This window comes from Ascaphus truei, chromosome 1, assembly GCF_040206685.1.
Source record: "Ascaphus truei isolate aAscTru1 chromosome 1, aAscTru1.hap1, whole genome shotgun sequence".
In the NCBI taxonomy this organism is placed as follows: domain Eukaryota; kingdom Metazoa; phylum Chordata; class Amphibia; order Anura; family Ascaphidae; genus Ascaphus; species Ascaphus truei.
The window spans coordinates 9,727,818-9,754,733 of record NC_134483.1 but is presented as its reverse complement, the minus strand read 5'-3'; the positions used below and the strand labels follow the sequence as shown (position 1 = coordinate 9,754,733).

The 26,916-nt window shown below is 42.7% G+C and overlaps 1 protein-coding gene across 2 annotated transcripts; it reads right to left on the bottom strand.

Annotated features, from left to right (window-relative positions):
* Nucleotides 1–1,317: 1,317 nt before the first annotated feature.
* On the bottom strand, nt 1,318–23,105 carry LOC142475849 (C-C motif chemokine 19-like). 2 transcript variants are annotated; one of them, XM_075581624.1, is made up of 4 exons: nt 22,840–23,105; nt 8,383–8,503; nt 6,640–6,852; nt 1,318–2,994 (listed from the first exon to the last, which is right to left on the bottom strand). In XM_075581624.1, exons 1-3 carry the CDS (start codon nt 22,904–22,906, stop codon nt 6,651–6,653), a joined length of 390 nt encoding a protein of 129 aa, XP_075437739.1. In that variant the 5' UTR covers nt 22,907–23,105; the 3' UTR covers nt 1,318–2,994; nt 6,640–6,650. The 2 variants fall into 2 exon arrangements, with proteins under 2 accessions (XP_075437739.1, XP_075437690.1); XM_075581575.1 differs by having other exon boundaries at nt 1,318–2,991; nt 22,840–23,101.
* Between the last annotated feature and the right edge of the window lie 3,811 nt (nt 23,106–26,916).

The following is a 26,916-nucleotide window of genomic DNA, read 5'->3' as shown; positions in this document are numbered from 1 at the left end:
GGGAGCCAAAAGTTCTCAGTCAATCTGCATCAGTGTTTGTGGGCAAATGGCGGCCGGACTCTAGCCACGCCCTACGCGTTTCGTCATCAAATGACGACTTCTTCAGGGGGTACCCTTCAAGCATATGTCCTTAGTATTTATAGGGAGGTGAACAGCAAGTAGCCAATAAAGGATTAATGATTTAAAGCAATCAATTGAATCAGTTACACATATATATATGTACAATTAAAACAAGTATAAGCAAATTCTAAACAAGTATAAGCAAATTGTCATTGGTTTGAATGAAAATGTTTATTGCTAATTTATATAGCTGTTCAAATACTATGGTTCATTCATTCGTGATCTCCTTAGTTGAGATGTCACTAATAACCAAGTGCAATAGATCTGACCTTATTAAACATGTCATTTGTTCTATACATTGTGATATAAATAGTTCATTTCATATATACTCTCTAGAATGTCTAAATGTAATTAATCTTTATATTTAATTATTATGCACTATTATGCACATTATTAGTGCTGTTTGTCTATTGATTTTGTTATATTCCACTCACTAATTGTATTCACATCATCAGTGATATCAAGCACATTTATAACATTTATAACATTAGTTATGCTGTTTCAATTTATAGTTTGCATATCACTCCTTGGACATCGATGGGGTACTCAGAATATTTAGAATTTGCTTATACTTGTTTAGAATTTGCTTATACTTGTTTTAATTGTACATATATATATGTGTAACTGATTCAATTGATTGCTTTAAATCATTAATCCTTTATTGGCTACTTGCTGTTCACCTCCCTATAAATACTAAGGACATATGCTTGAAGGGTATCCCCTGAAGAAGTCGTCATTTGATGACGAAACGCGTATGGCGTGGCTAGAGTCCGGCCGCCATTTGCCCACAAACACTGATGCAGATTGACTGAGAACTTTTGGCTCCCGTGTGCTGCTCTCCCGGCCTGCTACCTTATACATTTATACATCTGAGGTGCCTGTTTCCCGGAGGGACCAATGTGATGGAGCACTGAAGGTGAAAGACCCCTCTTCCGGTTCCGGTTCACGAAGGTGATCCACGTGACGACGCCATTGATGCGGACGGACGCTGGTGATTGAGCTGCAAGGCACATGAGAGCCTATCTCATACACGCTTTTATTTGCTGTATCCTTGTGAGTGGCCATTTGTTAGATTTTATGTTCATCCAATACATTTTTATTGTGGTAATGCACTAGGTGTGCGCCTGTTTCTTTTTTGTTCTTTTATTCCATATATATATATATATATATATATATATATATATATATATATATATATATATATATAAAGCCTCCCAAATTTTAATCCATAAGTACAAGGACCCAGATAAATAATATTTTGGTCAGACAGACACCATATATAGGCGAAATATTAATATCTTCAGATTAATCCCATTCACATACTACAGTTTTAATGCCATCAATACAGTGGTTTAAACATACTATTTCACTAGAGTTACATACAATATAACATGTTTATCTCATACAGTATGAAGCAGTATACATACTGTAAAATAGGACATTTCATGGGGATGATAAAACACAGAAAGATTTCCAATTTAAGACATGGACAGAAATAAACAGGACACTCACTAAACAGGACACTCACTAAACAGGGCACTCACTAAACAGGACACTCACAAAGTGGCTGTGAACAGATTGTAAAGAGCACGTGTCGGAAATCCCTCCAGGATACCCAGTACTGCTGCTATTAAAGTCTATTTAATGTACAGATGTAGCAGAGGTTATTCCACCCGCTTATAATGGAGAATATTTTGTTGCAAGGAAGATTTTCCATATGATTCAATGGCAGTAATAAGAGAATATCGCCCCATAACTCACCAGCGGGCAACACAACCTTTGCTACACCTGTAAAAGGCAGAATGCCCCCACACAGGGTGACAGGTAGGAGGAGAATAAATAGGTTTGAAAAAACAATGCCCAATCTCATTTCAGATCATTTCACATTTCCCCAGGGAATACACACTCTGCTCTGTATCACAGGGATCCAGCGTCCTGTTAGAGGCTGTAATCGCAGAGCAGAAGATGCACAGTTGGACCCACAGATGGAGCACGATCCCACAGATAACACAACACATCACATTATAATGAGAGATGGGCAACATTGTATTACTGTAAGCACAGGGCCACTCGTCCTCCCTTCTGCTGATGTTGAGGAGAGTAAGAGAGTACAGTATGAATAAAACCTTTGACCCTGAGCTCTGAATCCCATTAGTCTCTAAAGAAATTTTGTTGGTCAACTGAGATAGAAATGTTACCCCAGTAACAAATACTGTAATAGATATTCCCAATAAAAGATGGTAATTCCTTTTAGACTGCCCTCTTAATCTTATTGCCATAAGACAAGGTAAGGCACAGGTGCTAAAATGAAGCAATATTAATTAATTGATTGTGTCTCCTACAGTATATATTGCAAATATGTTTAATATATAACAATAGGAATCTGTGGATATGTGTATCAAACCTGGTACAAACACAGCACAATATGTATCAGACGCAACAAATAAGCCACTCAAAAGAATGGGCGTCTCTTTGGTAAATCTGCTGCTGTTCTTTGCACCAGTTTTGCAGTCAATATATTTTGCTAATCCACCCGTATGAGCCTTTTATCTGAATCTGCTCATTGGTAGACACATGGAGTATAACTCATGTATCCAGCAGTAAAGGAGTTCCTTGGGAAACCAAAGAATGAGAATAAATTGGAAGGAATCAACAAGTTGCAGGACCCTTTAGAAAGGGAGTGGATGTAAAACCTTTCTCTTCGATTCGGTTAAACAAAAGGCAGAAACGCCCGCTTAGGTACATGAAATAAGCTTGAGTGGTTTCCATTGTCCAGGAAGATGCAGGCAGAAAGCTTCAGAGATGGACTTCTCCAACAGATTGAATAATCAGTGGCATTGAAGATGCCCGCTCAGCTGCGCTCTTCTGGACCTGCTTGGAAGAAGAAGTTGGATCGTGAGCAGACATCCACAAGCAACACAAGACGGCTCAGAGTCAGCTTTCTTTTAGCCACATTGAATGTACAGTACTGAGCCGTTAGCAGAAAACATAGAGGATGCTTTTAAGCTAAATTGCTCCATCAGCCAATAGAAATCTGCAACGCCACCTGGAGACAATGGGAGATAATGTAGAGGCTTTCTATTGGTGACCCTGATGCCACTAGATACTGTACATTGTATGTTATTTTTCAGAACCCGGTACAAAAAAACTACAAATATCTATGGTAACAGGGGGACCGCCCGAGGCCAGGAGAGCACAGATCAGCACTAGGAGACACATGGTTCAGTTACCAAAAAAAGAAAAATTCCCCAAAAATAGGGAGGCTAAAATGTGTCATAGAGCCCTTTAGCAGAAGAAGTATTAAAAACATAGACTCGGGTTCCTTCTGTCTCATTCTTACAATCCGGCGGCTAAACATTATTGCATATTGTATGTTGGATACACTTCCCAAATACTCTGCTATGTGTTGCTTCTGTCCCTGTGTTACAGCCTAAAATATACAGTTAGGTCCGGAAATAATTGGACACTGATACAAGTTTTGTTATTTCGGCTGTGTACCAAAATAAATTAAAGTTACAGTTAAATAATGAATGTGGGCTTAAAGTGCAGTCTATCAGCTTTAATTTGAGGGTATTCACATCCACATTGGAGGAAGAGTTTAGGAATTACATCTCTTTAATATGTAGCCCCCTCTTTTTCAAGAGACCAAAAGTAATTGGACAATTGACTCAAAAGCTGTTTCATGGACAGGTGTGGGCTATTCCTTCGTTATTTCATTATCAATTAAGCAGGTAAAAGGTCTGGACTTGATTCCAGGTGTGGCATTCGCATTTGGAAGCTGTTGCTGTGAACCCACAACATGCGGCTTAGACGGCAAAAAAAAAAAAAAATCCATCAGAGAGATAACAGGAACATGAGGAGTGGCCAAATCAACAGTTTGGTACATTCTGAGAAAAAAAGAACGCACTGGTGAGCTCTGCAACACAAAAAGGCCTGGACGTCCATGGAAGACAACAGTGGTGGATGATCGTAGGATCCTTTCCATGGTAAAGAAAAACCCCTTCACAACATTCAGCCAAGTGAAGAACACTCTCCAGGAGGTAGGCATATCATTATCCAAGTTTACCATAAAGAGAAGACTTCACGAGAGCAAATACAGAGGGTTCACAACAAGGTGCAAACCATTCATAAGCCTCAAGAATAAAAAGGCCAGATTAGACTTTGCCAAACAATATCTAAAAAAGCCAGCCCAGTTCTGGAACAGCATTCTTTGTACAGATGAAACTAAGATCAACCTCTACCAGAATGATGGGAAGAAAAAAGTATGGAGAAGGCTTGGAACGGCTCATGATCCGAAGCATACCAAAATCACCTGTAAAACACGGTGGAGGCAGTGTGATGGCATGGGCATGCATGGCTTCCAATGGCACTGGGTCACTAGTGTTTATTGATGATGTGACAGAAGACAGAAGCAGCCGGGTGAATTCTGAAGTGTATAGGGAATATTGTCTGTTCAGATTCAGCCAAATTCAGCGAAGTTGATTGGACAGTGCTTCACTTTACAGATGGACAATGACCCAAAACATACTGCGAAAGCAACCCAGGAGTTTTTTAAGGCAAAGAAGTGGAATATTCTGCAATGGCCGTGTCAATCACCTTATCTCAACCCGATCTAGCATGCATTTCACTTGCTGAAGACAAAACTTACGGCAGAAAGACCCACGAACAAACAACAACTGAAGACAGCTGCAGTAAAGGCCTGGCAAAGCATCACAAAGAAGGAAACCCATGCATTCCAGACTTCAAGCAGTCATTTCTCAGAGTACAGGGGAGCGCAGGTTCAATATGAAATAGAAGAAGAATATAACATAGTGCAAATAGAGTATAAAATAGTGAGGTGTGTTCAACACTTGGTCAATTGGAGACTCACGTGGTGTCAATCAAATACAGGCGTTTCAGAGATCAGTGGCAGTAGGCTTGACTCTGGTATGTGATGTGAAAACCTCAATCGAGTATGATGATACATGATGTCATTCATGGAATTTCACCAGTCAGGGTATAGAAGAAAAAAGCATCCATAGCGTAATCCAATAAAAGATAAATTTATAGAAACAATAAAATGAACACTTACACTGTGTCATAAGATTACAGACACATAAAATGCTGATGTCATCAGATTAGGTTACTCCCCGCTTCCTCCGTCACCGACCTCTCTGTCTCAGCTCCACACTGTCCGAATCAATCGTCTGTGGGGCTGCAGGTCAGTGTCCTGATGGTGGGAGGGTCTTTGGAGCCAGCTATCATGTTCACGAAACAGCCCGGCAAAATGCTAAGGGGGAGCGGTCTGGAGATCTCTGGAGTCCTCTGATGACGTCACGTGGGTGACTCTACGCGTTTCACTGGGCGTGTAGCTTCGTCAGGAGTGATTCGAACAGTGTGGAGCTGGGACAGAGAGGCCGGTGACGGAGGAAGCGGGGAGTAACCTAATCTGATGGCATCAGAATTTTATGTGTCTGTAATCTTATGACATAGTGTAAGTGTTCATTTTATTGTTTCTATAAATTTATCTTTTATTGGATTATGCTATGGATGCTTTTTTCTTCTATACCCTGACTGGTGAAATTCCATGAGTGACATCCTATATCATCATACTCGATTGAGGTTTTCACATCACATACCAGAGTCAAGCCTACTGCCACTGATCTCTGAAACGCCTGTATTTGATTGACAACACGAGAGTCTCCAATTGACCTAGTGTTGAACACACCTCACTATTTTATACTCTATTTGCACTATGTTATATTCTTCTTCTATTTCATATTGAACCTGCGCTCCCATGTACTCTGAGAAATCAACGTTTGAAGTGTATCCGACAGACCATCCATTTGAAGGGTTTAGAGCTGCAATCCTTATTTAATATTGTCACTTCTTTATTCACTATTCAATTATGCACTTGATTTAATTGTTATATTTAGATATATACACATTTAAAAGGCACTAATATTTGTTTATATCACTACGCCGACCACTTGCACATTGTTGCATTTCTTGTTTTTTCAAGCAGTCATTGCCTGCAAAGGATTCTCGACAAAGTATTAAAAATGAACATTTTATTTATGATTGTGTTAATTTTTCCAATTACATTTGAGCCCCTGAAATAAGGAGGCTGTGCATGAAAATGGTTGCAATTCCTAAACGTTTCATACAATATTTTTGTTCAACCCCTTGAATTAAAGCTGAAAGTCTGCACTTCTATTGCATCTCGGTTGTTTCATTTCAAATCCATTGTGATGGCGTACAGAGCCAAAATTATGAAAATTGTGTCAGTGTCCAATTATTTCCAGACCTAACTGTATATTATCTCTAACTGTGCACGCAATGTGTTGTATATAAAGTATAACCCTGTTCAGTTATGTAACTGTATTTGTAACCATGTATTATTTGTCATCTTACTGTAACTCTGTGCCCAGGACATACATGAAAACGAGAAGTAACTCTCAATGGAATACTTCCTGGTAAAATGCTTTATAAATAACAAATAAATAAAATAAACAGTAGTTACTTGTTGCACTCTTTTACCTTTGCTTTGTTCAGTTATTTTGGGGCTGGGGAGTTTTCTTCTGCCCGTTCTTCTGTTTCCTGCCTTTCTTCTCCTTCTTGCTCTTATCCACTTTCTTGTCGGGGATAATTTTTGGATCCTTTATTTTCTTCTGATTCAGTTTTCTCATCAGTTTTTTGACCCAGTCCAAGCCGGGGGAGGCACACAGCCTCATGGATGTCTTTGTAAAAAACCTGGACCAAAACAAGATGGGTGTCTACATAATTATCACCAAAACGAAAGCACTTCAAATGTGTGAGCAGGCTCATTATGTAACTCATTGCAGTCGCAAGAGTATTTCACGTCTGTTGGATCCCCCTTACTAGAGACCGGCAAACATCTCGCCAAAATTGGAATCCACAGTGAACATTGTTTTTGCGCAATGTCGGATTCTCACAAATTTGTCCCCAAAAAGTTTGCTCCGCCTAATTTTAGTTTAAAGCTAAAGCATGGGCATGCAAAGTAACCATCCACCATGAAAGATCTATCCAACAAACTTTATATAAAGTTTGTGGCGGAATAGGGGGATCTTACTGGGGACCCAAGTGCTACATCTTTCCCACCCGACCCCCCGCAGACACAATGTGGAGGGACACCTGTCTGGGATATATGCTCATTAAAGTCATTGACATATACTTTGCACAACCAAATTAGCATATTTATCAGGTATCTCTGGTGTTTTTTTTGTGCACTGGTGTTTCTCCACATGTTGTATATAGGTCTTTTTTGGGAGATATATATAGGCATGTGTTAAATATTAATGGATTTGTGAATGTTTGTGTGCTAAAAGTCCGGGCCAAGATTGTGTTACTTTCGCCCATCTCACGTGAATGTGGGGATCTCTGGGATAAGATCTAAGGTTGGGTGAGGCTTGAGTATTTTATTCCTGTGCTACCTTACCTACTTATTCCTACACGGATACTTACTTTAGGGAGGGGGGGAGGGGAGAGGTTTGCGCTGGTTATTTTCTGTTGGAAATATGTTTTTCTGAGAAGCTGCCAGAAAGCAAGTTTTATTCCAGAAACACCTTGAGGATATGGGACTATATTCACTAGGAGGTCCTCGGCCGTAAGAGACTTCCAGCACCAGAGGACCCAGCTGGCCCATTGAATGGGTGTAATTATGATGACTATTTTTATTGTTTTTCAATAAAAGCGCCAACATATTCAACAGAGTGGTACAATGGCAAAACAGAAATACATAAATTACATACACAGAATGAAATACCAAATAACCACAAACAGATACAGGAGGTAATGAGGGCCCTGCTCCTGAGAGCTTGACATCTACAGGGAATAAGGGGAAATGTTGAAACAGAAGGTAAAGTGGCTGCTCATTGTGGGATGGACTATACATCAGGATGGAGTATGGTCCAGGCGCAGAGTTGGTACCATTAAGGTTTTTTTGGGGGGGAGAATGTTAAGGGGCATCAGCATTGATTTTAGTCCAGCCGCATGGCTGGTCCCTTTGGGTTATGACTAGAGGCCCATGATACCACCTTTCCACTGTCATTGTCACCTATGCTTATCATCTCTGATCCTTCTAACCCTGACTGCCACTTTTCTCTATCACTGTCCCGATGTCATGTCACGGTGCTCCTTCTTCTCCTTACACCATATGGGATTTAAGGCTGGCCTGGCCAGGACAAAGGGTTGACAGCATATTGCTTGGGGGTTGATCCTATCTGCAATACACAAAGTCCTATGTGGATACTTGGCACTTACACCACAGCTGGTATTTGACATCCTTCCACCCGATCCTGAATCTCATATCGCAGTACAGCGCCGTACGGGATGCGGATATCGCTGGTTTGCAGGCAGCAATCCATCGCCCTGTTACCCGTACCTGCAAAACATCAAGAAATACGTGTTGGTCTCTCCGCTGCCCACAGCGTCCCATTAATTACGGAAACGTTGCTAATTACTCGGGCTTCTTTATAAATAACTACAGGCGTTTCATGGAAGGGACCTCAGCTCCTTCCCGAAAAAAGCCAGCAATAAAGATATGGGCCCATGTTTACTAAGTGGTGCTTTTCAAAAAGACACTTTCCGGGTGTCAGAAGACACCAGACTGCACATTGAAGTGAACGAGCCGCATGGCATGTCCCGGGGCTGGAACGTGTCTTGTGGAAAAGCACTGCTTAGCAAAAATGGTCCCAGTCATCTGTTTACTGTTAAAGGAAGGAATTGGTAACCCCCAATTTAGATTTAGGTTTAAATCGGTATTCATTTCTGGGGTGATGTGTCCAAGCGAAGCAAGATGTATGCAAATGGTCTCATTTTCATCTCGCGTGTCAGTGCGTCAGCGTGGCGCCGTTTCAGCTCCCAGCAGCAGCAGGAGGAGGTAGGAAGGAGTTACATGGCACAATGGGATCAAATTCTACATCTCTCTGCGACACTTTGACAAAAAAATGTTATGTGGGTCAAAAATATCTGAAGTGGCATAAACGTCTCCGGGTAACATGTCGCTTCACATGCATGTGTGAGCGCATTCACATGTCTCTGAGAGGCCCCTCAAATGCAGGAAACACTCTTACATCGGACTCCCAAAAAGGCAGAAAAAGCACAGAAACAAGCCTTTCTTTGCCTTTACACATCACCCCCCCCCCCCCCGTTTTGTTTTATTTGGGCCTTATTTGATATACTGAACTGTGCACTGGAACACAAAGCTGGTCCTGATGGTCCAAACTCTTCTTGTAAATAAATCTACTGTGAATTTAGGCAAGGGGCAGCCAACTCCAGTCCTCAAGGGCCGACCAACAGGTCATGTTTCAGGATATCCCTGCTTCAGCACAGGTGGCTCAATCAGTGGCTCAGTCAAAGTCTGGGCCACTGATTGAGCCACCTGTGCTGAAGACTTTGACTGAGCCACTGATTAAACCACCTGTGCTGAAGCAGGGATAGCCTGAAAACCTGTCCTGTTGGTATCTCTTGTGGACTGGAGTTGGCTAACCGTGCTTTAAGGCGAGCATCTAGTTCAGATTACTACTAACTGGCTCAGAAAATCCTGGTCTTATGTTTCTCACCGTCAAAGCTTTACACAGAAACCAACAATTTGGCGGTAGATAAGAACCAGGGCTTTGAATGAAAGGGGGTTATTCATTACAGTGCAGAAAGTCTCCCGGCAGCAAAATGGGAGCAAGATTTTAACCAAATTAACTGCACCGGATTAATCAAAGCAAAGAATATCATGGTTTCCTAGGCGTTATGGTTATTCTTTGATAAATTTGGTGCGGTTTTCTTGCAGACGGAAGACTATGATACACGCAGTAAGGATTTATTTACAAAAGTCTCCCATCAAATCAAAGGAATCCTAAAGTCAGCAATGAGAGAAAAGTGACATTAATCAGTCAATGTTTTTTAAAAGCGCAGGCTAGCCGAGAGTGTCGCAGCGTGGGTTAATAACTGTATTAATGGGAATCTCATCTAAATTACCATCATGCACATAAATGGAATAATGCTCTCCCAGTTGAAGTCATATAAGGAGCGTTACTTTTTATGGGCATTAGTGATAATGAGATGCCAAACATATGCAAATGAGGTGTTGCCTAAACTTGGAGAGAGAGTTATGGGTAGGGGTGCCAGGTGTCAAGTATTGAACCGGACTGTCCTGTATTTGGACACTCTGTCCACTAAAAAAAATGAGTGGTAATACTGGACATGTATGTGTATACCAGTATTACCTCTCTGGACATGTATGTGTATACTGGTATTACCTCACTGGGTGTGTATGTGTATACCGGTATTACCTTTCTGGACATGTATGTGTATACTGGTATTACCTCTCTGGACATGTATGTGTATACTGGTATTACCTCACTGGGTGTGTATGTGTATACCGGTATTACCTTTCTGGACATGTATGTGTATACTGGTATTACCTCACTGGGCGTGTATGTGTATACCAGTATTACCTCTCTGGACATGTATGTGAATACCAGTATTACCTCTCTGGACATGTATGTGTATACTGGTATTACCTCTCTGGGCGTGCATGTGTATACCGGTATTACCTCTCTGGGCGTGTATGTGTATACCGGTATTACCTCTCTGGGCGTGTATGTGTATACCGGTATTACCTCTCAGGGCGTGTATGTGTATACCGGTATTACCTTTCTGGACATGTATGTGTATACTGGTATTACCTCAATGGGCGTGTATGTGAATACCAGTATTACCTCTCTGGACATGTATCTGTATACTGGTATTACCTCACTGGACGTGTATGTGTATACCGGTATTACCTCTCTGGACATGTATGTGTATACTGGTATTACCTCACTGGACATAGTGACCTGACAGGCTTGGGGGGGCATGGGATTTCTTCGAGCAGGGTGAGAACACGGCTCTTGCTAGGGGGCTGGGCAGCTTTCTCCATCCTGATTGGCTGGCTGCAGGGTGATGCAGCCAATCAGGAGGAGGTGTCAGGAGCCTGGGAGTCGGGCCAAGGAAAGGAGGAAACAGCATGGAGCAGAGAGAGGTGAGAGGTGTGTGTCTCGAGCGCGTCACACATTTCACCATTGTGTCCTATATTTTTGGAGAAGCCACCTGGCACCCCTAGTTGCGAAAATAGTTAGAGGGGGTTATTCATTGAACTGCGATAGTGCGATTGGGGCATTATCGCACGGAAACGCTCATTGAGCTTCCATTGACTTCAATAAGAGTTTCTGGGAGATAGTGATCCGACTGGCACGGTCACACCCCCAGAGTCAGCGCTTGGAAGTTTTTGGCTGACCGTTAAGTCAGTGTGCATTATAATTGCGTTTAACAAGCTAATTTGCAAATTTCTCTAAAATTTCTAGATTCGGTTGGGAAATTCCTCTAAAACCGCCACATTCACCTAAAACTGCAGTAACATCAGCACACTGTCAGGTCGCTGTATATCAACCCAAAAATCCATTTGATGCGGCACAAATCTTTCATTGTTCAGTTTACCAAAATGCATTATTTTCACATTATAAATTATATTACACTAATAATGGATATTAACTAATAATAGTTATACATTGAAAAAAGTCCACATCTTGTTCTAATTGAAACTGCATCAATCCGGCATTCAACATGACTCGATGCCACACAACCAGCTATGGATAATGCAAAGAGTCTTCATACAGACGGTGCACAATGGGTGAAGGTTTGTGTTACTTTATAACACTGACATTTTAACGCACAACATTGTAACAAATCTAATCCTAGTACGTTCTTCTTATTATCTTTGCACCTCTTGCTGTTATTTGTATCTGCTTTCAGTGCATCATTCAATACCACCATGGTTCTGGATATCTGTTCACAATCTAAGGGGGGTGGGGGGCAATGTATTAACCCTTTGAATGCCTCAATATGTAGTCACTAGGCCGTGGGGTCGTGACACTCCAAAAGCCATATGACGTAGTGACTACAGTACGCCATGCTCAGCGAGGGTTGTTTTTCCTAGTTTTGCGCGCATCCTGCGTTCCTCTGGAGCACAAGACGCTATCTGCCCTGTGAGGAAACAGCTGAGGCAGATGACGCCTCTTCTGTTTCCTGGATAATTGCCACCGAGATCACGTGACCGCTATTGAAAAGGGGTCACATTAGCGCACTGTGCCAGAGGGGCTGTGACACTCAAGTTCCGTGACCCCTCCGGCCCTCAAAGGGTTAAGGCAAAAGTGAACCAATTCTGGGGAAAATAAGTACACCAGAAGTACAGTATCCGAGGAAGATGTCCCGATGTAAATATGAGTGTTTTTCTTGCTATATCTTGAGCAGTTTGTTGTCCTTAAAATTGCTTAACTTTTGCCCTTACTGTATATATAGAGAGTTATTTACTAAAGGAAACAAATTGCGCTAGATTTATTAAAGGGAAATCTTCAATAGCTTCCAATGAGATTCCTTTTCTGGGATAAACCTGGTTTGCCCCAGTTTTGAATATGTGCACCAAAAAATAGCTGAAAACGAGTCAAGCACCAAGTTGGACCTGGTGATCAGAAAGGGGTGCTGAGCGCATGGGACCGAGAATAATAAAAACAGGATAAGTGGGTGACCACAGATGTTTAGCATGCACACAGGGAAATGTCAGGGTGCAAATGCAACAAATAGTAGTTCAACTCACACGGGCATGTGTGAGCAACTCCTATCATAGTTTCTCTCTGCTCGTGCCTCCCAAAACAATCCCTGTCACATCAAAGATCAGCAACTGGTTTTTCACGGGGGAATCCTTGTCGTGCGGTTCCAAGCAGGGGGTGACAACCACAAAAGTGTATATGAAAAAGGAGTAATTTATTTAAGCATAAAAGTAAGCATACAAAACCTATCCTGTTTTTATTATCCTCTGTCCCACGCGCTCACCACCCCTTTCTGATCACCAACTATTGAGGATCAAGGAAGGATCCTTCTTTCAAGGTTGAGCTGCAATCTGGTAGACACATTTAAGGGCTAGTATTTGATCTCCTATGTCCCTTTTATTGTCTGTGTCTCTGCTTGCATTAACCAGCACTTTGGGGGAACGCTGTAGTTTTCCTCACTTGCACAACAAGTTGGACCTGGCATGAATCCTAAACAGTTTTTTTATATTGTTAGAGCAGAATAAAGTTGCTACAGTATGTAACTATTTTATTTGTTGGCGCAACATGAATGTCTCATTATATAAATGTATTATTGGCATAGTTTGGGTATTGTAAAATATATTAAACTAATAACTGATATTTACTAAAACTAGTTAAAAAATTAAATGAACACAATTCTGGTTTCATTGAAATTCTGTACAGATAAGGATTCTTAAAGGCGCATAGGTGCGTGGATTACAGTGTAAGAAGAGTGGAAAATAATACAATAAGAGAAAATGACCTGAAGGGGTATCTTTAAAGAGAATGCCTAGATAAAGGATAAGTATCACTGTTCTCTTAACAAATGTCCCAAATGTATCAACTAGATTAAGAAAAAACCTACTAGAGGTAAAAATCCCTGCAGACAATGATACAATAGCAGATTTATTTTTAAAAAAACAACCACTTTGAAAACAAAAAAGAAGAACAGCCACATTCAAAGATAAATGCCAGGTATATTGTATATATAGTGTCAAACATCAATAACATCAATAAAGTCTTATAGTCCAGTTTTGGGGCTACATAGAGTATATAGAAAGTTGGTGATTATGGGGTGAAGTGGATCTTTTAAGATCATAATCATGATAATGTTTGTAGCAAGCAATATATCCTACTAAATGTTCCTGGTAATGCTTAGCTTGCAATATACCCCTTTAAAGGAATCCTGGGAATGTTTTATATTCCCAGGGAAAGATGTCATATGGAGGTGTGTGCACAAGCCTCTTTTACCCCGGGTATTTATATATTATACTAATAACTGATATTTGCTAATACTAGTTAAAAATATTTTTTTTTAACACAATTCTGGTTTAATTGAAATTCTGTCAATCGGGTCTGTGACCCGGTGCAATGCGACAAACGCCAATCAATCAACAAATCTGCGTGTCATGCTGTATGTAAGAAGTCACACCGGGATCTCTGTACATACCACACGCATTTTATTCAGGTTTGAACTAATTTTTTGGCACTACAATCCTGAAGGAATAGTTTTATTTAAAGTTCCTGTTAGAACACGGGCTCCATCAGAGGTTATACGTCAGGCTCCATCAGAGGTTATACGTCAGTCTCCTGGCTGCAACATTGTATCCTAAGGCTTCGGCCATGTTAAGTGCTTGCTGGCGGAAGCGCGCTGAGGCGCGCTCCCATTCAGCACTGAGCCCCTACAGCCGCAATTAGAGCGGCTTTAATAGGGGCTCACCTGCGCTTGCGGAAGCGCAGGTCTTAGGGGAATTTAAAATTCCCCCGCTTGCCGGCGAGACAGGCCGGTCACGTGAGCGGTTCGCCCAATGAGGGTGAACCATCTCCGTGACGTCACTGGCCCGCCCCCGGCCAGTGACGCGCCCGCCCCCGGCCCGCCCACTGCCTGCCCCCTGAAGGCCCGCTGACGGCGCGTGCAGTAAGCAACCGCAAGGCCAGGGAAAGCACCCGCTTTCCCTGCGCCTCAGCGCACCTCAGCGCACCTCAGCGAGCCAGCAGGCAGCATGGACTCGGCCTAAGGGATATTTTTCTTTGATAAATATTGTGCACAGTTACAGACACAGATTTGATACATAAATCCAGGGCCGCCTTAAGAATTTTTTGGGGCCCTAGGCTAAGTGTAAATTGGGGATCCCACCCACAAAGGTGGCATTTAAATACAAATACAGTATGTTTTTGTCAAGAAAATTCACAACTTTTATTTAAATTCCGAACATATTGCTACAAATACAAACATTGTATCTACACGTGTCTCTTTCTGTTTGTTTTATTTTCTACGTCACAAATAACATTATCCACCTTTATTCTATGAAGTATATCTGATTTGACTGCCAGCCAGGAAAGAGCGTTCAATCTCGGTTGAAGCAGAGACTGCGGTGCTAGTTCTGAAAACGTTTCAACTGTAAAAAAGATCTTTCGCCTTTGCAGTCTGTGGCCACGATTGACAGAAACATTCGTATCGCAATTTCCGTGTTAGGAAATGTAGGTAACACTTTGTCGTGCTGTGATAGTTTTTTGTCGTGCGCTATTTTTTTCATCCATTTCTGACAAATCAATTAAACCCCTATTCCATGAAATATTGTACAAACATTATCTTTCAATACATGTTTTCTATACAAAAGAAAGACCATATAAAATGAAAAACAATATACTGTTGTAATCACGCCAATAAAGAACAATTAATATAAATATATATAATTAAGTAATATTTGCTGCGTTTGGATAGAAATGTGAATTTAAAATAACATTTTGGGTTTTGAGGTAGGAAAGGTCAGAGGTCGTGGGCTACAGCACAATATATAACCTCACATTAGAGGAAAAGAAATCCCTAAAAACGTTGACGGACAATCATGAGATTATACTCAAAAAAGCGGACAAAGGGAGAGCATTGCTTTTACAGAATTACACCAATTATCAGACGGAGGCAATGAGACAGCTTTCTGACATTAGATGCTACATTAAATTGGACCGTGACCCGACTCTACAGTAATAACAAGAGGTAAATAGCATTTTACAACTGGGATTCGGTAACATGTGGATTAGTGAGAAACAATTTGACTTCTTGACCATGAAGAATCCTAGACGTCCAGTTTTCTACATGCTACCTAAGGTACATAAGAGTCTACACAATCCCCCAGAGGGGCCAATAATTTCGGCTACAAATTCTATTAACCAACCCCATGCGATATATGTCGATATGATTTTACAACCTCTGGTGACCAACAGCAGATCTTATGTAAGGGACACGTTTGACTTCCTTGATAAAGTTAGGACGGTACCATTAAAAGAGAAAAAGTTCCGCTTAGTCAATATGGATGTTACAAGTTTATATACTACTAGCTGATATACCCGTCGTTGCCCGGGCGTGGAAGGGCAGGGGGCATGGAGTGGTAGGGTGAGGGGAGGAGGGGCGGGGGGCAGGGGTGTGGAAGGGCGAGGGGGGGCAAAGGGCAGGGGTGGAAAAGGGCAGGGAGAGGGAGGGCAGGGGAGGCAAAGGACAGGGGGGCAAAGGGCAGGAGGGCAGGGGGGGCAAAGGGCAGGGGGGGCAAAGGGCATGGGGGGCAAAGGGCAGGGTGAGTCAGGGACGTGTTAAATAACCCATTCCCCTGCATTTACTCACCTTGCACACGGCCACGCTCCTCTTCCTCCGGGTACCGGCCGCCCTCCTCCTCCACCTCCGGCTCCTCTGCGGAGAGGCTGAGACATTCCGGTGAGGAGGTGCTGTGCCTCTCGTGGGGAGAGGTGGAGACAGCCGGAGGAGAGGCGGAGACAGCCGGAGGAGAGGGCTCTGGGACGGGGAGCGCCGGGTGAGGGGAGAGCCGCTCAGTGCTCTGTGTTTGTGGGTGGGGGGGTGAGCCGGGTGGGGGGAGAGCCGCTCAGTGCTCTGTGTGTGGGTGGGGGGGGTGAGCCAGGTGAGGGGAGAGACGCTCAGTGCTCTGTGTGTGGGTGGGGGGGTGGGAGTGAGAGTCCCCCGCTGTGTCCCGGGCGCTCGCTCCGCTCCCCCGCTGACTGAAGTGGCGCCGGGGGGGGGGGGAAGGGGAGGAAAAAGCGCGGGAAACCGGGAGACCCGGGGAGAGGAGGAGGTGCGCGCGGGTCCCGATGAGCGCCGCGCAGTGTGTGTGTGTGTGTCGTCGTGTCGTCACTCCGCGTGTGTGTGTGTGTGTCGTCACTCCGCCTCAGGCCAATGAGAGGTGTGCGGGGGCGGGCGGCCCAAGGGACCAATGAGTTTTCCCCTAGGGACACAGGAGATGCAGACAGGCATACAGTGCTTTCACAAATATATAATAAGATTATTCCCCATACTGACGGACTGGAGGTAGGAAAAAGAAATTGGAGACATTACACACAGTATATCCCCTGTGGACTATATAATGTTACTCTTCCATTTCATTCTTCAGAAAAAATATTTTAGATTTGAGACAACATACTACATACAAGTAACGGGAACAGATATGAGAAGTAATGTAGTGCTATCCTATGCCAATTTATATATGTCGAATTGTGAAGAGTATCTTTCCCACCGTATATTACAATAAAATGCTGTATTACTGTCGGTATATAGACGATGTGTTCTTTATCTGGTAGGGAACATAAGAGGAACGTATTGAATTTTTTAATTACTTAGATTAGCTCCCCACTCCGGTGTGCTTCACCAAAAACTGGAGCGAGACACAGATTTCTTTTTTAGATGTCCTCCTCACATACACAGATAATGAATTGCATACTGATCTATATCGGAAACCCACTGATAGAAATGCCACTTTGCATGCCACGAGTTTCCATCCGGAGGCATTGAAAGAGATGCTACCATTTTCACAGAAGGTACGCACAACACGAATAGTCGACGGACCATTACAGTTGTCTCAGACCATCACAGATATTAAGACTCGTTTTGTGGCATGAGGGCATCCGCCATCAGTGGTTGAGTGAGCACTCACGAAAGCTCCGGCTACCCATTCCCAGGCTGAGGACAATGAGAGGATGACAATTGCGACTACTGTAAATACACAACAACCAGCAGGTTCATTAAACAAACTATCAGTAAGCATTGCAAGGTTTTGCAATCAGATGAACCAGATTGGTTCAGACAGATTGGGTCAGACATGCCAAACTCTGCTGAAGTTCGCTTATGAACGGGGTAATTATTTGAAAGATTTTGGACCGAAAAGAGTATTACACTCCTACCCACTTTCTCAGTGTACCGAGAAAAGGCTGTTTCAAATGTTTTAATTGTTCAATATGTATTAGTCTGAATTTTCTCACCCCAGGACTGGTAAACTATACAAGATCCACAGCAGAATTACCTGTACCATGGTTAATGTTGTTTATATGATCAAGTGCCCATGCGGCTTGTGCAACATAGGTAAAACAAGTCACATGTTAAAAACTAGATTCATTGAGCACCACAGTAAAATGAACCATAAGGCTGAAGAAACAGTCTTGATTAAACATTGCATTGACTGCACACATACTGTGGCATCACTAAGTGTAATGGGGATAGAACGCATCCAGAGAGTGACTGTAGGAATTGATAGACACCTCATTATTACAAAGAGAAGCTTTTTGGATGTACACATTAGATACGGTACATCCACACGGCTTAAATGATTATATGTGACTGAATTCCTTCCTTACAAGCAGATGAGTCACTGGTTCATTGCTGATGTTGCTGCTGGGATCTCAAAATTAAGGTTCGTACCAATCTGGGGTTAACAAATGAATGTCGAAATTAAATAATATATATCAGAAGAAGATACCTAGTGTTATGCAAAAGTTAAAGCATAAAGAAATGGCAGAAAACCTTGTTTTCAAGTTTTTATTGCACAAAATTTTTTTTTTTAACATATTCTTCACTTTTCTACTCACTATCAGTGACGGGCATGGTTTTAAAGTTATGCTCAAACTGCCCAAACTCCTAATTTACATCTGTCTCTCCCCATTCTGACCTAAGGCTGCGCTTATAGTGCCGGCGACGCAACATTGCGTCAAAACAAATGCATTGCCACCGCCGCGTGTGCTTATAGTAAGCGCGATGCGACGGCACAGTGGAGCGACGGCTTGGTCGCGATCACTGGAAGTCATCTCAATTAGATTTTTCGAGCAACCGCAGCCTGATGTCACCGTCGCCGTCGTGTCACCGTCACTATAAGCGAAGCCTAAGAGAGGTTGCTGCGGATTCCTATGACGTGGAGAAGAAAGGCTGCATATCTTATAAGATTGAGCTGCTTGAGGATTCTTACACTGCTAGAACTGCTCACGATTGGCTGGAAGGATAGCCACACACCCCTGATTATGTCATGCTGCCCAGAACAGATTGTTTTCATTGGATCTTTAGATGACCAATTAACATTGACGACGGAGGAACAACGCGATGATGTCACAAGCCAACCAGGACGCAGGAGGTCTGTGATGACGTCAGATGCCAACCACAAGATGGTGGAACCCACAGAAGAAAACGGAGGACGCCTGGAGATTTGATTTGGAATAAGGGGACACCTGGGGACTTTGGGGTGTTAGTAGAGCAGAGACACTGGTGGGGTGTTAGTGTGCCAGCCAAACTTGAGAAAGGCAGCTGTGTCTGACCAAACGTCACATCGTTACTTGGCCCAATAAATGTGCCCTGCTTCTTATCTGATTGCTACAGCCAGCTAGCACATGCCTTGAGATGGCTCTGCGATAATCCACATCCAGGATCCATTCACTTGCCAAAACCGCTTCACTTCTGGTATGAAAGAAAAACATCCTGTCACTCACAATGGGACATTTACTTTGATACATACGGTCCCGTCTTTTTGATGTACGGCAAATATGTTGCGTTATTGAAAAGTGCGTGGAAATGCGCAGCTCCCATTTCTGTTTGCCTGCATCTGACGTAATGTGAATGCATGGGACACGTAGACACATTCTTATATTTAATATAGACTGTTAGTACGGGGACAGAATTGTGAGCACATACAGAGGAAAAACCAGGGAAGCACCGGGCGGCAGAGTTTCCCATATCTCGTTATAAACGTGCGCGCCGGGCGTCTCTTCCTATAACCACTTACCCAAAGCACCAGGCAAAGAAGGCGGACAGTACTTTGATAAGATGATGCTGAGACGCGTTTTTCAATATGTCTCTTTTTAAAGGTACAGTCTGTATTGATGAATTCAAATCTGCCAGCAGCAAAACCATGGGAATGAAAGTATAAATCTGTCCTGGGATCCTTATCTCTGATAACTCGGGTGCAAAGCATTTGCTGGAGGAAATTTGATGTATTAACCTACAAAATGTTTGCCTTAGTTAGGACCTAAATTTTGCAGCCAGATTTTTATACCCAATTATAGTGAATCGTTTTCAATCATTGCAAGGGATATATAATAATATCATTGCATGTGACATATAATAATATCATTACATGTGACATATAATAATAGCATTGCATGTGACATATAATAATAGCATTGCATGTGACATATAATGATATGTATGTGCCTGTGATATATAATAATACGTGCTTGTGATATAATTGGGTATAAAAATTCTCCTGACTGCAAAATTTAGGTCACCCCTGAGTAAATATTTGGGGGTTACCACCCGGCGTTACAGTATGCCCTTTTACAGCAATAGTTCTGCGATGTTAACCCTTTTGCTGCCTAAAAGCAGTGCCTTGCTGACTTTTCATACAGCAAAGGGGTTAACCCCTTCAGGTCCATAAGGGACTGCAACAATCACAGAAATGTTGGTGGATTCATGGAACAGCCGCCCAGCAGAGAAGGTAGGGGCTAATACTGTAAGGGAATTCAAACATGCTTGGGATAGACATAAGGCTAAAACCTAAGTATGAAAGAAAGCCCCAAGGATCATATAGGGTCTGAGGTTTTACAGCAGGTGGGAAAATGGTCAGAAAATGTTATTCTTATCCGCCGTCACATTCTATGTCTCTGTGTTATTAGGCTAGTGGATCGCAGGCCCCTCTGGCCCAGAAATGGTGAAAAAGATGTTGCGTTATTATTGCCCCACCATGTTCCACAGCGCAGTATAAATGGCGCTGACAGAGAATAACAAGCAGAACAAACAGGATAGCATAGGTAGGTTGAACTTGGACATGTGTGTTTTTTCAACCTCATCCACCTACAATGTAACTATGTAATAACATCAATCTACAATGTAACTATGTAATAACATCAATCTACAATGTAACTATGTAATAACATCAATCTACAATGTAACTTTGTAATAACATCAATCTACAATGTGACTATGTAATAACATCAATCTACAATGTAACTATGTAATAACATCAATCTACAATGTAACTATGTAATAACATCAATCTACAATGTAACTTTGTAATAACATCAATCTACAATATAACTATGTAATAACATCAATCTACAATGTAACTATGTAATAACATCAATCTAAAATGTAACTATGTAATAACATCAATCTACAATATAACTATGTAATAACATCAATCTACAATATAACTATGTAATAACATCAATCTACAATGTAACTATGTAATAACATCAATCTACAATATAACTATGTAATAACATCAATCTACAATGTAACTATGTAATAACATCAATCTACAATATAACTATGTAATAACATCAATCTACAATGTAACTATGTAATAACATCAATCTACAATGTAACTATGTAATAACATCAATCTACAATATCTACAATGTAACTATTAATAACATCAATCTACAATGTGACTTTGTAATAACATCAATCTACAATGTAACTATGTAATAACATCAATCTACAATATCTACAATGTAACTATGTAATAACATCAATCTACAATGTGACTTTGTAATAACATCAATCTACAATGTGACTATGTACAGTAATAACATCAATCTACAATGTAACTATGTAATAACATCAATCTACAATGTAACTTTGTAATAACATCAATCTACAATGTAACTATGTAATAACATCAATCTACAATGTAACTTTGTAATAACATCAATCTACAATGTAACTTTGTAATAACATCAATCTACAATGTAACTATGTAATAACATCAATCTACAATGTAACTTTGTAATAACATCAATCTACAATGTAACTACTGTATGTAATAGCATCAATCTACAATGTAACTATGTAATAACATCAATCTACAATGTAACTACTGTATGTAATAGCATCAATCTACAATGTGACTATGTAATAACATCAATCTACAATGTAACTTTGTAATAACATCAATCTACAATGTAACTATGTAATAACATCAATCTACAATGTGACTTTGTAATAACATCAATCTACAATGTAACTATGTAATAACATCAATCTACAATATCTACAATGTAACTATGTAATAACATCAATCTACAATGTGACTTTGTAATAACATCAATCTACAATGTGACTATGTACAGTAATAACATCAATCTACAATGTAACTATGTAATAACATCAATCTACAATGTAACTTTGTAATAACATCAATCTACAATGTAACTATGTAATAACATCAATCTACAATGTAACTTTGTAATAACATCAATCTACAATGTAACTTTGTAATAACATCAATCTACAATGTAACTATGTAATAACATCAATCTACAATGTAACTTTGTAATAACATCAATCTACAATGTAACTACTGTATGTAATAGCATCAATCTACAATGTAACTATGTAATAACATCAATCTACAATGTAACTACTGTATGTAATAGCATCAATCTACAATGTGACTATGTAATAACATCAATCTACAATGTAACTTTGTAATAACATCAATCTACAATGTAACTATGTAATAACATCAATCTACAATGTAACTTTGTAATAACATCAATCTACAATGTAACTACTGTATGTAATAGCATCAATCTACAATGTAACTATGTAATAACATCAATCTACAATGTAACTACTGTATGTAATAGCATCAATCTACAATGTGACTATGTAATAACATCAATCTACAATGTGACTATGTAATAACATCAATCTACAATGTGACTATGTAATAACATCAATCTACTGTATAAACTACTATTTGTGACAGAAGCAGTATTGTAATATTGTGCATACATTTTCAGTAATAAGAACATAACCCCCAGCTCCCTGCACCGGTGACAGCCCAGAACATACCTTGCATGTACACCATGTTACACAGCAGCATGGCCAAGGCAGGAGGAAGCAGGGTCCAGATGCTCATTATGACTTTTTGCTGGACAAATGGAGACACTGGTGTGGGGCTCTGCTCTGCACTGATGTGGAAGCCGCGGGCTGCTGCTGGTTCACAGCAGGGGAAAGGTTCCTGCCAGTGTTAGTTCAGCTGTCCCTCAATGCTTCCTTCTTTCCCCTCCTGCATTTATAGAGGCAGAGGGAGCAGCGCTTCCTCTCAGCAGCATGTCTTGGCTATCTGCCCACTAGTGGAGTCTTGGCTGTGCCTTGTGCCTCTCTCTGTCCTCCCTGCACACCTTGCTCACTCACACTGCCTCAGCCTGGAGCAGCAATGTCCTATCCTATATAAAGTTTACATTCATTGTATTAACCCCTTTGCTGCATTTGTTAACCGCTTGGGTGTCAGAGGTGCATTCCCTAATCCTTCGGGCTTCACAGGCTTCCTGCAATGCTGTGCACATTGTAGATATATTATTTATTTCTTTATAAAATGTTTTACTTTGAGAGTTACCGCTCATATTCAAGTATGTCCTGGGCACAGAGTTATTATGACAAATAATATTAATATTGCTATGCACTGCATTTATCTGGAACTCGATGGGTAAATGACAGAGACGCGCGAACTTGCCGGGATTCGCTTCGCCGCGGTTTTGCTCATACTTTTCCCCAAAAAATCTATAGCTCCCTGAAACTTTTTTGACCAAAAAGCTCTGAAAATGTTGCCGGAACATTTCTACTTTCTAGGAAAATGGGTTCAAACTTTTGTAACCTCTATCAAAATTTTACCAGTTGATCTATAGTTAAAAAACAAACATCCAGGTCCTGAAATAGGGCTTTCTCTCCCACAAAAAAACAAACAAACAAAAAAAAAACACATTTCAGGCCGTGGAATTGCGTTTGACTTTTACTGGGAGAACTGCCAACTTAAAAATTTGCACACGTTTCTTTGACCGAACGAAGGGTAAATTCCGCACACTTGGGCGAAAAAAGCTGTGTGTGCTGTGCACGCGCATAGTAAGTGAAACTTCTTTGACTTTTGTCACAGAAATTGACTTATAACGCGCATGCTCGGCACACATGTGTCAGTGTGTCAGTCAGTGAGTATGTATGTGTTTGTTTGTGTGTGTGTCAGTCAGTGTATGTATCTGTGCCGGTCAGTGTATGTATCTGTACCGGTCAGTGTGTGTATTTGTGTCAGTCATTGTGTGTGTGTGTGTCAGTGTATGTCTCTCTCTCTCTGTGTTGTGTGAATGTCTCTCTGTGTCGGTCAGTGAGTGTATGTGTGTCAGTCAGTGTGCGTGCGTATGTGTGTCAGTCAGTGTGCGTGTGTATGTGTGACAGTCAGTGTGCGTGCGCGTGCGTCAAAGTATGCGTGCGTCAAAGTGTGCATGTGTCAGTGTGTGTGTGTATGTGTTTATTGGCAGCAGTACCAGCATCATGAATGTTGAGCGGGTGGGGGAGCTTAGAGTGGGGGGGAAGGAATAGGCACATCATTCAGGGGCGTTGTTCGGTACACTACCGACACACTTAATCCGAGCAGGGCTAGTTCCGCAAGCCGGGGGATGCCCCGGCTTGCTAGCCCCACTCCCTCGGCGTGCCGCGCGTCACCGATGCGCGGTCACGCGTCATCGGGTGCCAGCGCCCCCTGCACGCGCGTCCAGGGCTCCCTGAGGGAGCCCTGGTGTCCCGCGATGTGGGGGACGGCGGCAGGGGGTTCCGGGGGACCCGGCGGACCCGGCAGCGGGAGGGAGAGCGCCCCGATCGGAGGGCGCTTCTCCGCTGCTTCGGCGCGCGCCCGGCACCCTCCGGCGTACGCCAGGTTACTGCTGCGGCCGAGAACGGGCAAATGCTCGAATAAACTCGGCCGCAGCAGTACATCACTGGGGCGTGCGTGCGTGTGTCAGTGTGTCAGAGTGTGCGCGTGCATCAGTGTGTGCGCGTGCGTCAGAGTGTGTGCGCATGTGTCAAAGTGTGTGCGTGCATCAGAGTAAGTGTGTGTGTGTGTGTGTCAGTCAGTGTGTGTGTGTGTGTCAGAGTAAGTGTGTGTGTGTCATTGTGTGTATGTGTCAGTCAATGTGTGTATGTGTCAGTCAATGTGTGTATGTCAGTGTGTGCGTGTCTGTCAGTGTGTGTGTGTCTGTCAGTGTATGTGTATCTCTCTGTGTGTACCGTATGTCTCTCTGTCTGTGTCCTGCCCCCTCTCTCCTGACTCCCCCCACCCCCGACGGAGCTGCGGACCCAGGGGGCTCAGTCTGAGTCTTCTGAGCAGATACACCCTCACCCCCCGGCGGCGCGCTCAAGCTCCCCCCTTCCCCACAACCCGGCGGCGCGCTCAAGCTCCCCCCTTCCCCACCCTTCGCCGGCGCGCTCAAACCACCCTATTCCCAGGCTGTTAGGAGCGGCGCCGGCCTCCCTCCTCCTTTCCATCGGCATGGCAGCGGGCGGGGAACGGCGCCGCTGCCAGCGCTTCTGCGCATGCGTGGCTCGCGGCATGGCAGTGGGCGGGGAACGGCGCCGCTGCCAGCCGCTTCTGCGCATGCGGGCAGCAGAACAGCGGCACCGTGGCAGTTAGGAGTGGCGGCTATTGCCGCCGCATGTGAGCAACTGGGTGTGGGTGTGTGGGAGGGTGAGGGGTGTGTGGGAGGGTGAGGGGTGCGGCGGCGATTAGGAGCGGCGCTGGCGGCTATCGCCGCCGCCGCCACATGTGACAGGGGGCGTGTGAGCGGAGCGGCGTCCATTACGTGACGTCACTTCCGTTTCACATTTCGCCCCCCATCTATCCAGTTTTATCCCATCAGAGGTGCCACTAAAGAAGTTTCACTTCAAAAAGTGTGTTCATCTCTCGTAATCAAGTCCTTCCGACAGCAAAGGGGGTTAGTGTGGCACAGTGTACACTGAGCTGCTTATTGTACAACAATAGCGCCACAATGAACTCATTACAGCCTGAGTGAGGGACAAAGATATTAAGGTTTATAGGGGTTGTGGTTAAATGTTTCCCGGTTACAGAACAGTAAGAATAAAAGCTCAGCAGATAATGTTGCACTGAGTCTTTTCTTTGCATTGACAAACCTCCCCTGTGTGTTTGGTACAGTACAGTACATCAGTATTAAGGACAATATAGCAAGTGGTGATACTGAGCCGTAGAAACTCGAGTTCAGCAAGTTCGGATTTCTAGAATGTGACACCTAGAACCTCTGCAATCGGCACCAAACTGGCAACATTTTGCCATCTCTGGGTTGCCGGATTCCAAAGACTGGCTAATCTGAAACATAATTAGCGCTTGAGGAGTGAAGGATAATGTCATGTGTTAAAGCAGCAGGCCCTGTCTGGGGGGTCCGTGGGGCTGATCCGTGGTCCCGTGACCTCTAGGAACCACCCCGGTGCCCAATATATTTGTGGCGGGGTGCGGAGGATTTTGCGCCAGTGTGTGCAACACAAAAACTGCACATGTGACTCTGGGGTCACCAACCGAAAGTCACAACGTCATCTCCCGGTGACATTGCAGCTTTTTACTGGAGCCATTTTGTGTCCCCCGGGATCATCTCAGGGAGACCCTGTTCTGGTAACTCCAATTCTCTGCTGTGTGTGAATTTGCAGGAAAAGTAAGACATAGAAATTACCTTTAATTGATCATGTTTTATAAAGATCTCAGATTATGCTAACAGATGTAGGGGGGAAATCCGGGGACTGCGACAAACCCGGTGTCTCTTCTCTCTCCTGCTGTACATCTCATCCTTGATTTGTACACCATGTTACTTTACCGTCTCCTTTAAGCCTTGTGCTCCGCCCAGCGCGCTCACTCATTTCTTTCTCATCGCATTCTGCTCAGGATGGTTCCTATTTACACACCTCGCCCCCTCTTCTCTCCCTGTGTTCTGTTCAATGCTCACCCCCCTCTCTCTAAAAACCCAGAGGTGAGGGTCTGTAGGGAGCTGATGTCACCGTTAGATATGACCTAAATTACACCAGGTTAAATCCCAGTGCAAATCTCAGTCTTTAGTGGCTATTAGAGACGGTCATATTTTGTGGCAACATTCGAAT